The 14,327-nt window shown below is 42.8% G+C and overlaps 2 protein-coding genes across 3 annotated transcripts; both read left to right on the forward strand.

Moving 5' to 3' along the window:
- Nucleotides 1-367: 367 nt before the first annotated feature.
- On the forward strand, nt 368-8,336 carry foxred2 (FAD-dependent oxidoreductase domain containing 2). The gene is made up of 10 exons (XM_079520498.1): nt 368-550; nt 1,096-1,313; nt 1,749-2,054; nt 2,936-3,187; nt 3,830-4,168; nt 4,689-4,855; nt 5,101-5,266; nt 5,859-6,085; nt 7,005-7,175; nt 7,697-8,336. The coding sequence occupies exons 2-10, from the start codon at nt 1,099-1,101 to the stop codon at nt 7,927-7,929; spliced, it is 2,076 nt and encodes a 691-aa protein (XP_079376624.1). The 5' UTR covers nt 368-550; nt 1,096-1,098; the 3' UTR covers nt 7,930-8,336.
- Nucleotides 8,337-8,520: 184 nt separating this feature from the next.
- ankrd54 (ankyrin repeat domain 54) lies at nt 8,521-13,520 on the forward strand. 2 transcript variants are annotated; one of them, XR_013791605.1, is made up of 9 exons: nt 8,521-9,191; nt 9,784-9,831; nt 9,963-10,061; nt 10,484-10,555; nt 11,285-11,332; nt 11,574-11,698; nt 12,522-12,629; nt 13,013-13,151; nt 13,257-13,520. XR_013791605.1 is itself a non-coding variant. In XM_079521197.1 (8 exons), the coding sequence occupies exons 1-8, from the start codon at nt 8,813-8,815 to the stop codon at nt 13,085-13,087; spliced, it is 954 nt and encodes a 317-aa protein (XP_079377323.1). In that variant the 5' UTR covers nt 8,522-8,812; the 3' UTR covers nt 13,088-13,261. The 2 variants fall into 2 exon arrangements, 1 of the variants encoding a protein (XP_079377323.1); XM_079521197.1 differs by having other exon boundaries at nt 8,522-9,191; nt 13,013-13,261.
- Nucleotides 13,521-14,327: the final 807 nt, after the last annotated feature.

Raw genomic sequence — 14,327 nt, forward strand, 5'->3', positions numbered from 1 at the left:
ATAATTGGTGGGGTGGCAGCATTATATAGGCAGTGATATTGTCATTTCTTCCTTTAGATGAATTGATTGAATACTCTGAGCAGTTTGAAAACAGTATGAAAGAAAAAAAGTATTAACACTATTCTGTATTATGTGCTATCGTATTGTATTATGTTCTAATCTATTCTATTCAGTTCTATTATTATCTCATTCTAATTTCTATTCTGTAATTCTGTTATATTTTCTTATGTTCTATTCTATTCAGTTTTGTTCTATATTCTTTCTGTTCCATTCTGTTCTAATCTATGCCATTGAGTTCTATTCTTATAACCACGCCCCCTTTTAATATCCAGCATTTCATTGGTGTTCCTCGGGGCCAGGGGGAAATGGCTCTGCTGGTCCGCTGCTGGTGGCTGAGGGGGACATATTATAACTCGGAGGGGATCATCGTTTAGCATTATGAAATGCAAGTAATTGCCAACATGTAGATTCTCTTCTCTGACGAAATGTCTTCCACAGCCAAATGCTAAGCCACTGGATTTTGGGAGAGAGGGGTCGACTGCAGTAAAAGGTAGTTTGTTTTTTTAAACTTGTATACGCACTACACATCTGGTTTCATCCTCAAACATGTTTCTTGTCGGACCAGGAGTTTAATGAGTTTGATCCACGCAGTTTGGACTTGCTGTTTTTACGTATTACACCACACCACATTCAACTGCATTGTATAGTTGTAGCCTACGGTGATAGGTGGCGTTGTCCTGTGGTTATTGGGTTTGAAGCCATAATGCGGGTACAGTACGATCGAGTCTATAGCATACCGACTGATCAAAATTAATTAGGCCAGTTTTTTACTGTAACTGTTCAACCCACCATATAGCTCAAGTCGGCAGGTAAAAATATGAAAACGCTTCGCCATTGGCTGCCAAATACAGTAAATACAGCAGTCATAAGAAAATGTATAAGCATTATGCAGCATGAGAAATACTGTTCGGTTGTGCAGATGAATTAACAAGAGATTGAAGATGGCTTTGGTGTCCTTGAATTGTATAATGGATTCAAATGTCCCACACCCACTCTCATGTCATCACTATCTTGTCCCTCGTCATGTTATTACAGGTTATGGATTCAGGCTTCCTTCTCTTCCATCTTCTGGTCATCCTTGGCCTGGTCCACTGTTCTTCAAACCAGCACCAACACAACAGCACTCATCACTATGACTACTGTGTCCTTGGAGCAGGGCCAGCTGGTCTGCAGATGGGACATTTTCTGTCCAAGGCTCAAAGAGATTATATCATATTGGAGAGAAACTCTGAACCGGGCAGCTTCTTCAAAATGTAGGTGTCAAAACAACATAACATATATAATGTAATTTTGTGAATAGGAACAATTAGCTTGTGAGATCAGGATAGTGTTATCCCAAGTATCCAAACGTCTGATGCTTGCCACTGCCAGTAGTGAGTGTGTAGTAACAATCGGCTCTATAGGTACCGCATTTAATAGTTTCAGGTTGTGCATGTGCAGTAGGTGCCAAGTGAGTCAATATTCAAATCAATCAAATCAAAACAAACAAAAAACAATTATCAATACCATACCAGTGATAGCAATAATACTACTAATAATAATGCATTTTACACAATTATACAAGAAGTAATAAATAAAACACAATGAGGGATATCAATGGCTCAATGAAGTCAACTAAGTGCTAAAACAGGGTTCTATCTGACACAGATCGTTTGAGTGCTTATATTGTTCTGTTGTTTTGTACCAAGATATCCCAGACACAGGAAGCTCATTAGTATCAACAAGATCTACACGGGGAGACGGAACAGAGAGTTCAACCTGCGTCACGACTGGAACTCGCTGCTGAGTGACAGGCCTGACCTCCTCCTACAACGAGTGAGCCAGGAGCTGTACCCGTCGGCAGACGCCTTCCTCCGCTACCTGGCCATGTTTGTGAAAGAGCTGGGGCTGAGGGTCCACTACGGAGTGGACATTGGCAAGGTCAGAGCATCGCTGTCACCTAGAGGCAGGATGTACACACTTACTGATCAGCGTGGCCTGGACTATACATGCAGGTATTTAGCATGTCCAAATTAAACCGTTTAATAGAGAAATGGTTCTCGAACATTTTATTGTGAAGAATGTATTTGGCTGCAAACCCCATCTGAAAAGATTTTGTGCCAGGGACCTCAGAATATTTGTGGTGTTAAGAATTATCTGAAAATAGCAGATCTGAAAGCTCACAACATGACCTCAGTCTGAGGAAGAGCAAGGTAGCTCGAAATGTCACCCATGTAGCCAAATCCAGTGTGCAGATTCTACTTTATTCCAGCTTTTGGTGTGTGTGTGTAAACACAAACTTACACTAACACAAACATTAAATGCCATTGACAATGAATGGACAATTTTGAGTGTTTTGAGTGTCACATGGGTGATTTTTTTTTAGGTATCTTATGTATGTGGTCAAATACAGTATGGCAGCATGCCTTTGGCTTGAGATGACTGATGTGTTGTTGTTGCTGTATTAATAGTGACCCCTGCTGGCTGGTCAGGGTGGGGGACTAGCTGTGTCCATTATGCTGCTGATGTAAATTCTTGCTGTTAGGTGAAAATTAGCAGCTGGTCGCTCCATGTATATCAGAGGAGTCATGTGGGTTGTATTTAACTATAGTAAAATACGCACATCACCCAGAGAGGTTTTGACCAGATGAAGAGCCTTGGCTCGAAACGTCGTCAATAAATAAACCTTTTGGAGCAGATGAGTGTGCGGGTTCCCTTCTCTTATCCGGTTGTCTACACACCCCCACCAGACCAACAGTAGGTGTTTGCATTGACACCCCAGTACACACGGGGAAACGGCAGTGAATTAATTGTGGGGGAAATGAAAAGGAAAAAAAAACACACACACACAAAACAAGAGGTTGCATAACTGCATTTAACTTTTTCTCACTCCCAGGGTCCTCCTGGTGTCAACAGGGCTCTGGGATCCACAGAAGGTTCAGTTTGTTGGTTCTGAGCTGGCTGAGGGTTATGAGTCCATCTCTACAGATCCTGAGGACTACAAAGACCAAGCAGTACTGATTCTGGGCAAAGGAAACTCTGCCTTTGAAACGGCCCAGAGCATCCTGGGCAGAGCGAGCCGAATCCATCTCTACAGCCCCAGTCCTGTTCGACTGGCCTGGCAAACGCATTATGTGGGAGATCTCAGGTACTATGCAATTGATGAATTGAATGGTTTTAGTGGTGGGACTCTAAAGCCTATTTTATACTTAGTTACGTGCCTGGTGTTGCATACAGAAAATAGTTGGTCTGAAAGCTTGACACGTTGGTAGCTGCCTGGTGTGTGACACATGTATGCAAACTTAGGTTTAAGGATCATGAGCACAGACAGTTGGTCTGTCATCTGTTGGACTGTCTGTGGACTTGCTGTGCACTTTCATGAGCCCCAGAGAATGACTGCTGATTTAGGTGAACCAGTGTTCATTCTAGTGCCACAGTTCCATGAAACTTTCTTATTGTATTCATGGTCCCTGGAACAACAACGCTAATTATTTAAAAATAGAAAACATATTTGGAGGTTGAGCACCACTGACATAGAAGACATTTAGTAAAATCTGGTCTCAGTCCTAAATGGCTAATAACGGCATGCCCTTATTTCATTTCTATTTCTAATGTAAACCACACTTGGGTTAGGAATCTTCTCATGGTGCTGTGACGACCCAAAAATAGAACAATTTAACACTTAACAGGAGTGCATACAAGGCATGTGGGCTTACAGGACTCACTGAATTGTGCATTGCTGACAGGCCTTTCATCTTTGACTTGTCAAATTGACCTATTTTCCCCTCAGAGCCGTGAACAATGAGCTGTTGGACACATACCAGCTCAAGTCCCTTGATGGGCTGGCAGAGGGAGGCCTGGATGACATCGCCATCGTCCAGCGGAGAGACGATGAAAGGGTGAGATCGGGCAGAAAGAAGGGCCAGCCGAGGCCTGGCAGAAAGGAGAAGAGGAAGCAGTTGTACCTTACACTGGCTGAGCTCCTGGACGGCCCACAGGAGAGGAACGGCTCCGGGGTGACGTCAGCCAACCTGCCAGCTTATCATAGCGATAACTTCTCCCTGCGTCAGCCCTATGACCGCGTCATCCGATGCCTGGGCTTCCATTTCAACTTCACCATATTTGATGGGTATGAAGGTTAAGAAAGTTTTAACGTGTTAAATTCTGTATTATTTTTACACCGAGACGGACCTAGATCATCAGCTGTTCAGTTTGACATTAGTTGGAACCAGTAAATCGTGTGCCCAGCTATTTGCAGCTTCAGAACCCATTTCAAGGTGACACAGGACTCCATCTTGATTGTGGAGATGGCAGAGGGGATCGCCGGCCTTCAAAAACACGATCTTTGATTACAATTGGAATCATTGATTTAGATTCAGAGTTATTAGCGTTAGAAGATTTCTCCTCCCGTCCGCTATTATGGAGGGGGAACACTTTTGATGACGCACAAACCGGAAATGATGTCAAAAGTTGCACAACAGGCACTCCTAGATTGTAATATAGTTGTAATATAGCTCACTGATATCAAACAATTAATTATATGTCTTTGGGCCAATCTCCGCCCTCGGCAGACAACGTAATCAATTCAAACATCTCCGGGCTGTTTCATTTAGATAATGTCCGTATTTCCTAATGATTTTCTCCCCAAGCTCTGCCCGCCCACCCAGCAGCGAGGGAGCCAGAGGCAGGTTGCCAGGGGTGACGGCATGGTATGAGGGACGCGGCACCCCAGGCTTGTTTGTGTTGGGGACAGCTTCCCACTCCAGAGACTACCGTACATCAGCTGGGGGGTTCATCCATGGATTCCGTTACACAGGTAACACCCCTCAACATATAGATACTTTTATTTAGGGTTTTGCAAAGATGTTGGAAATACTTGCATATGCTTGATTTTCCATGTAATTGCATGTAAAGGTCACACCTTTGATTTCTCAATTGTTTACCGGAAAATGTTGAAGTATATTTAATTTGGCAAGGTAACTGTTATCTCTCTCTCACTTGAGAGAGAGAGATTGTGTTATTTGATGTACAGCTCATATCTACACCCATGTTCTACCACAGTGCGGGCAGTGCATCGTGTACTTGAGCAACGTTACCATAGCAACGTGTGGCCTTTCACTAAACTGTTGACCACTCAGCTACAGTCGTGGATTCTGAAGCGGGTCAATGAAGCCTCTGGACCATACCAAATGTTTGGTGTGTTGGGAGACATCATACTTCTTAAAGGGTAAGTGGATGTTGTGAATGGTTTGAACAAGAAATGTCAGTGTTGGCCTGGGCCGTGGCTCAGCGGTCCAGGCACCTTGGCTGGCAGTGTGCCACGGGTTCGACTCCCGATCCTGACGGCCTTTACCGCATGTCACCATCTCTCTCCCCATTTCCTGTCAGCCTACTTTCTATCCCTCCATAAAAAATATTAAATAAAGGCGAAAGCCACAAAAAAACAAGTTACAACTTACAACAAGCACAATCTAACACGTAAACCCACACAGAGGGTTAAGAATGATTACCAGTAGCTTATCATTACCATGGCGCTCGGGTGGTGCAGTGGTAAAGTGCCTGCCTACGACCACAGAGATTGTGAGTTCCTCCACCGCGGTGCATCTGGATTTGTCGGAGCGTCTATACGAACACACTTGGCCCTCAGTGTGTGGGCGTTTATTTATTTTTCTCTACGTACCAAAAGAGGTCACACTGACTGAGTTTTTAAACTCAATCACAATCACAGCTTCACCCTGTGGGGGATTATGGATTGTCCTGCAATACTTTGCCTTGTTCCATGACATGTTTTCACTATTCCTCCTCTCCTCGCCCCTCAGCTCTCACTGTGAGTACTTGGAGGAGTTCCCCTTACAAGCCCTGCCTCAGTTCTCAACTCTCTCTGGACACAAGGTGTCCAGGCATGGGTTGCTGGTTCTGGTCATGCAGTATGGGCTGAACCGCACAGACTTTCTGGGGCCGGGGAGAGCAGAGTCAGAGTGGACCCGAGCATGGAGGTCCAACTTCCTGCACCCTGTGTTGTACCACTATGACAGCCTTCCTACTGGTATGTATGATTGATCGAATTGAATAGTTTATTAAGCTTGTAAATCACAGGAAAGTACAGTTCAATACAAGTCAAAATAAATACTTACCTGTACAGTCAATATAAGCCAAGGTTTCGTCTGTCTATATTGAAGAAGTGAGGGGCGCTCTTATCATAATACATCATCTCATTCTGGCCAATCACAATTTGCGTCCTCACTTTTCCGTCTTCACTTTTCTGTCCTCACTTTTAGCTTCAACGTTATGTACTTTGCTCAGCCAATCAAATCATCGCTATGGGGTGATCAGCCAATCACAAGCCAATGTTTGTGTTTACACAAACCCGGAAAGCTGGGCATATAGGAGGGGCTAGCGCCCCTCAAAAACCTCACCGGCCACCGTGGCCGGCTGGGAAAATGCCATGTTATTCTATTATTATTAGTATTTGGTTAATGTAACACAACATTGCAATAGTTTACAACCATTAAAATTATAGTTTTTTTTATGAGCTTACATTGATCCCAACAGCCTGCTGCCTTGTTCCGCTGCAGTTATCTGAACCTAGATCAGCCTATTTGTTGCTTGATGGTGTCACACGTTGGATACACCAGACCTGCAAGCTCACAATGTGTTGTGAAACGTTGTGAGCTTGCCGGTCTGCTATTTTTGATGTGCAACATAGTCGTGCGACAAAGCACGGACATCTTGAAAGGGCTTAATAATGCTCCAGTCAAAAACATTCATTGGTTAATAATGCATCAGACAAAACATTTTCGTTAATTCTATAAACATTTTTATAAATAAGAATTCATCATATTTTTTAAATGTACGATACATCACTAAACCAATTTGCTCACTTTAGTTTTATCCAGTGAATCCTCTGTCGTTACTACCAATATACTTCTGAATCTGAATCTGTTTCTATGTATTTATTCCAACAGAGAGTGACATGAGGCACCGACCCCCTGGTTGGCCATTGCCACGGCCCAAGGCAGTGCACCACATGATTGAGGACTTCCTGACAGAGTGGGATGGTCCCATCTCTCACAGCCAGCCACTGCGACGCTTTCTGGAACACTGTGTCCACACCGACCTCAGGGCCTTCTATGCAGGTAGCGCAGCGCATCACCTGGATGTAGGGATGCACCAAAAGGGAAATTCTTGGCTGAAACCGAATACCGAATATATAGGAAACAGTTGGCCGAAAACCGAATACCGAATATCCGAATATGATTAATATTATATATATTTTTTCCTACCATTGCTGTCATGGCCGTACCTTACCTGATTTATGGCAAAATAAATGGTTATGGCAACTTAACTTAAATAATAATCACTATTATGGGTCCATAAAACATTTATTCAGCCCTTTTGAATGCATTAATTGCATACACTATTCTGTGATATATTTTCTGCTTATTCGGGCAGAAACCGAATAGGCCGAAAATGCATTTTTAGCCATCTTCTGCCGAATATTTTCTGCGGCCGAATATTCGATGCATCACTACCTGGATGTCACATCACCTAGACTGGATGTCCAGACATGCCCTTTTGATACACTGCTTGTTTCTATGTTCACAATTTCATGCACATTAAACATTTAAACTTTCCTGTTTTTCTCTGCCACCCTTAGAGTCATGTTTCCGCCTATCTCTGACCCATCACAAGCCACCTCTGTTTTGCCGGCAAGGATATCTGAAGAAGCAGGGTGTTGTCGGCACCAGACAGCTGTGGCAGCATGCCCGTGATGCTGGACTGATGTCTGCACAGCAGGAATCCCAATTCTCTAAGGCTGACCCCTCATTCCCCCATTTCCTGACGCGAGCTGGAGCCTCTGTCTCTTCAGGACTGAAACTTGATTTCTGACTGCTGACAACAAAATCTTAACTCTTAAAACATAGTATACTATGCCAGTGGGTGACCTTTTTTATGTCCATTGGACTCTACCTCTGATGTGCATGTTAACTCACCTCATAATGCCAAATATGTTGTTTGTGAAACCACCGTAAGATAGCTGCCATGGCCCATGAAAGTTCAAAGGTTATTACTAATGAAATATTTTGTATATGTTAAAGTTTACCATTTTATTTTATTTTTTTACATGACAGCATACATTTGAATGTTTATGTATATTATATAGGTGGATGGGTGGGATTTCTTTATGTGAAAAGCTGTTGATTATGCACTATTTATTTTTTTATAATATATATATATATATATATAGAATTTTATGACTTTTTCTGTTCAAGCAGGCATTAAAGAATGATGCCAGATTGTGTGTTAATTACTGTATGGCCACAATGGAATTTCCTATAGTATACAGTATACACAATGCGCCCAGCAAAGGGCCCATCTGATTGGTTGCCTGGTTGCGCTGATGCTATTGGATCAGAATGAATGAACAACATGATGTCTGATTGGTCGTCGTTATTGTTGGAGGTTGTTGATCGTACAATGGGTGTGCCTTTTACTCATTTCAGTCGATGAAATGGAAAATAGGGGACATTTTGGTTCGAGATCAAATGGATAAAATACATATCGGAGGAACGTAAAAGTAGGTAAACAGTGCGGGGAAGACAGCTGTGTCTGTTTACATGCCATGCAGCAGACAGTGGGCACTAGCTTCGAAGTTTCAACTGTGGACACCATTTACGGGTTTGTTTCCTTGTGGACGAAGCAAGAGCAGGAACCATATGCAAATACAGCCGTCTAAAGTCTGAAAACAGCCTACATATGTTTCGGTATTAATATGGACGGGTGGAGCCCAATTGTTGGAACCGCTTCAGATAACGACCGCTCTAGCTCCGAGGGGGAATACATGGTGGAGACCGAAGCCCCGAATGAACCCGAGCAGCAGAACAGCAGCAACGAGGAGAGAAGTGATGGGGCCACCGCCACGGTCGGGTTCGGGATAAGTGGAATTGGGGAGGGGAACGTTATACTCGGTCGAACCGGGAAGACGGCCGATCAAGAACTTCGATACCTGCATTTATTATGGGAACCAACAAGTCGACCTGAACCGGGCGCTGGTGTACCCAGCAAACTGGGGAAGATGACAGGGAACAGAGCCAGGAGGCATGGTAGAGCTGTACGGAACCAGGGCTCTTGCCCTTATCAAGATATTTATGGTAAAGGAAGGAATTGATTGATTGATTGATTGAAATATTTATTAACAGTTTGCAGAATTACAGTACAATTCAAGCACAACTCAATACAAAGACTGTTAACTGTGAGAGGACGACCCAATAAAGCATTACACTTGTTTACAAGAGGGTCCACCCACCTTGTTCAATTCATCAAAACATTAGACGTACAAATATACACTTCGAATTAATAATGCTTTGCACTGCAATCTGTATAGTTAGTCATTAACAACCCTTCAAAGAAAATTACAATCTCTTGATACATGAATAAATTGGTCTATCAGTCTATCTTATAAATACCTGTCTGTACTAAAAAATGAAAGACATTTCTGTAAAAGTGTGCCATTTGTTCCGATATGAACTGGCTATTTTGTCAAAATGTTTCAAAAACATATAACTAAAGTAGTGAAAAGAGAACACCTACAAGCTCACAATTACACATTGTATTGTGATGCTTCTGAGCTTGTAGACTGGCTATTGCCACCTGACACAGTCCTAAAACAAAGTTAAAAAAAATAGGGTTATGTTATGTTTTGTAGACAATTAATTCAATTGACTGCATATCTCACCCCTACAGCTATGAAAAGACTCAGAGAGGCAGCCAATGGCAACGACATCGATACAGGTACGAGATTTAACTGCAGTGCAGGCTAAGTCAATGTAAAGACGCTGTGAAACAATAGAACTCTTGAGTTTTACAAAACAATAAAGACTTTTAATTTATATATGAATTATATTTTAATTTTGCTCTTGCAGTGCGAAAGCTTCTACAAGACAAAATTGACCCCTGTGCTGCAGATGACAAGGGAAGAACAGCCCTCCACTTTTCTTCCTGCAATGGAAATGAGAGCATAGGTAGGTCTTCTCGATTAACCTGGAAAATGGATGATTAACTTTGCTCTTAGTATTGTGAACTAATCTCTATAAAAAGCATTAGGCAAGGGACAATATTTTTGGGGTTGGAAATGTTCTTGTTTCCGTTTGTAGTTCGTTTGCAATCCGAGTAGTATTGACCAATCATGATTGAGCAGGCTTTGCTGATGCGAGGTTCACATCCAGGTAAACATTCTGTGTGGAGACTGAGAGCAAAAGAGGCAGAGCGCATTTCCAAAAACATCGTCTTGACTCGAAATCTGCTCAACATCAATCAATGTCTCTACCCCCTCCAGTTCTTAGCATTGGCTTTCTGTTTACTTCTACTACTACTACTGTTGTTGTTTACTAGCATTAGGTAAAGTGTAACAACTGATCTCTGTCCTGTTTTGTTGGTCTTCTAGTGCAACTGCTCCTGAGCCACGGTGCCGACCCCAACCAGCGAGATGGTTTGGGAAACACCCCTCTCCACCTGGGTAGGACAGATCACCAGAACAACAACTCATGACTCTGTGTGGACTGTGGAATGGAGCTCAGCCATGAATATCACAACACTTTTATTTACACAACCGCTATAAGAAAACACCTGTTCATTCTATGACATGATGATGTCCAGGGACCCCCAGGTTTGCTTGAGGGGAGTCTGTGGGGTGTGCCCCAACTAAGTGATTGATAGAAATCAGAATCAAATGGACCCTTATGGATCTGTAATTCTGAGAGTGTACAAATGAAAGCTAATTAATGGATGTGAAATTAATTAAGGGGCGGCGGTGGCTCAGGGGTAGAGTGGCTGGATGGTAACCTCAAGGTTGCCTGTTTGAACCCGGGCTCCCCCAGAGTTAGTGTCGAAGTGTCCTTGAGCAAGACACTGAACCCCTAATTGCTCCTGATGTGCTGGTTGGTGCCTTGCATGGTTTCTGCTGCCATCGGTGTATGAATATGAGTGTGTGAATGGGTTAATTGATGCACAATCTATGTAAAGCGCCTTGGATAAAGGCACTATATAAATGCACCAGTTACCATTTTAAAGCTAATTACTTCATACAATGAAAGCACATTACAGTGATGCAACATTAGAGAAAAAAAAAATTCCCCCCTTTGTCCGAGTGTGAGCTAATAACTAATCCTTGCTTGTTCATTCGTTTGAGACATCAACGAGGTGACCATTGTGTTAACATTCTTTCTGTCTATGTGTCTGTCTGAAGCGGCCTGTACCAACCATGTGCCTGTAATCACCACGTTGCTGAGAGGAGGTGAGAATGTTGGATAATGGATATGTATTCTAATTATTTAATATTTACATGTTGAATTCTGAATTGAACCCAATTAACCTATTCTGGGGTGAACATTAGACAAAAGTAGCCACTGTGTGAAAGCTCACCTATTTTTGGTGAAGAGATTTGGTTTAGAGGGATAAAAGAAGCGGTTAACCATGTACTAATGTAAATGTCATCTCAGAGAATATTATAGCCTTGATGTAATGTTACTGTGCAGGAGCACGTGTGGACGCCCTGGATCGAGCCGGGAGGACCCCACTACACCTGGCCCGCTCCAAGCTTAACATCCTGCAGGAGGGAGACTCGCAGAGCTTAGAAACCCTTAGAGGGGAAGTTACACAGGTAGTGTGTGCCGATAATAGCAGATCTACAAGCTCAACACTTTCGATCACAAGCTTATAGATCAGCTATTTAATATTAAAATATTAAGCATTCTTCTAAAACTACCCTAAATTCTGATATTCTTTGTTTCTACCATTCTCAACTTTTTTGATGAGGAGTGAGGGGATGAAGAGGAGGTATATTGATGGATTTGGGAAGTGGGTTTGTGCTAGATCTTAGTAATAGAAGGCAGAAGGTAAATCATAACTAAATAACTATCCTGGCACAAGTTACATACACCTCCATTTGTTAAGTCAGACTGGACAAGACAACACAAATCACATTGTGTGTATTAGAAGCTGCAATGATTTGTTGAGGATATGCATTTTCAGATTATGTAAACATGTATGCAATTCCACATGGATTGTGCAACGTGCGCATGTTATTAAAGTACAGTAGTTCAAACTTCAAACTAGAAAAAGTGCTCCTCGGAGGACAGGTCTCCTCCTGCCAGGTCAGGTAGGTTATTGTGGGCCAGCAATGTTTGGAATTCACCAATCAGGATGGAATATGAAAAATCTGACTGATCTGTCTTGATCACTTGACTATCATCACTTGATGATGCTCTGGCATCCAGGAAGTGTGTGCACAGTTTTGCTGCGATAGGGCTAACGATGCCGGAGATTACCTGTTCAGACGGACAGGGTGCAAAACATAGTCTCGGCCATGCCTTTCGGCCGGACGGAGACAACAAAGGGAATCCACTATAAGCAAAATGAGCACATGTTGATGTCTGACACAGGGAACTTTGCTAAAAATTCCTGTCTGTCCTCATCTGTTACAGATTATTCAAATGCTGAGGGAATACCTGAACCTCATGGGGCAGAGTGAAGCCAGAGAGAGACTGGACCACATCTCCACACAGCTTCAACACACACGCACCAAAGAACAGGTACGTAGACACTCACATCAACACACATTGTCACTGTTGGCGGAAACCTTGTATGTCCCCGTTACTTTTCAGGGAATGGAAAGACCGGTGAACCAATAGGATCCACCGGCTGTTTTCGCTGGCAAATTTGAATCCGCCCCTCTAGACCAGAAATCACACTGGCTGGGGCACGCTACTTTGGTAGCAGATCTACAAGCTCACAAAGCATAACGATGTGACACATTGTCCGCTTGTAGATTGATTTAGATTAATTCATGAAGAACAAAAACAAAAAACTGGGAATTGGGGATACAAGGCTTCTGCCTGACAGCGATGATATGATACAAGTCCAAATATATGTATTGTGTATGTGTATTTTTCACCAAGTTACTTTTCCTTTTCAGGTGGATGAGGTGACTGATTTATTGGCCAGCTTCACATCACTCAGTCTACAGAAACAGAATCTGGGGGATAGGTAGTTGTGTGTGTGTGTGTGTGTGTGTGTGTGTGTGTGTGTGTGTGTGTGTGTGTGTGTGTGTGTGTGTGTGTGTGTGTGTGTGTGTGTGTGTGTGTGTGTGTGTGTGTGTGTGTGTGTGTGTGTGTGTGTGTGTGTGTGTGTGTGTGTGTGTAAAAATTGTGTCTTTGCAGATAAATTCACATTTGCCAATGATTATGAGCAAAGTCATGTGTTGAAACAGAAGAAAATATTTCTTAAAGCATTCAAATGTATATTGACGGAGTTGTATTGGTTTCCTTTCAACAATGTATTTCTGTGTCATTCTGCCTTTCTTTCTTAACTTGCATGAAATGTCCATAATGTGAGCCGTGCTGTAAACATGATTACGTTTATTGTTGTAAATGGATATATCTGATTAAAATCAACAAGTTAATAAACTACCTTTGGATATATTTATGAAACACTTGTCCTCCTGTCTGCTTTATCTATCTAGTACATATATGTTTTTCATGCATTTTTTATTTTTATGTAATCTATGTAAATTTAAATACTGTACAATTAAGCTAAACTATTAACTATTACTATTAAGCATCACTTCATGTTGTATCCTCATCTCTGGTGCTGATACAACATAGCATGGCTACATAATGTTCTTGGCGCCGATTGGTTACGTTCGGTAGGCCCCTCCCCCAGGTCCACGCGCATTGTCTTTTTATATATATATTTTTGGGGGCTTTTATGCCTATTATTATAGATAGGATTCGGACAGTAGACTGAGAAGAAATGGGGAGTTACACGCAGCAAAGCTCGTCGGGATCGGGATTCGAACCCGCGACACGCTGTCCGGCTGGCATTGCAGCCTAGGGTGCAATGCCCAGGCTGCACGCCGGCGGCCCGAGCCCACGCATTGTTGTCTACAGAAGATGACCGAACCGGCGTTAATCGTTGAACGCACAGAGGTAGTAACATTTAATGAATTCGTGCATTTTACTACATCTGGTGTTTCTATAGCGTGGGCCTATATGAAGTAAAAATGCATAGAAGTCGGTGTGTTCATCCAGTTTGAAGAGCCGGGCCTAGGCGGTGATTGAAAGCCACGGGCTGTGGTTGCAGCCGTGTCTAGAAAGCATAGCGCATTCAGCCGCTGCAGAGCGAGCGGTGGAAATGTTGGGAGTTAAAACTCAAAGTGTGTGTGTGTGTGTGTGTGTGTGTGTGTGTGTGTGTGTGAGAGAGAGTGAGAGAGAGAGAGAGAGAGTGTGTGT

The sequence above is a fragment of the Electrona antarctica genome, assembly GCF_951216825.1.
Source record: "Electrona antarctica genome assembly, chromosome: 14".
Taxonomy (NCBI): Eukaryota; Metazoa; Chordata; class Actinopteri; order Myctophiformes; family Myctophidae; genus Electrona; species Electrona antarctica.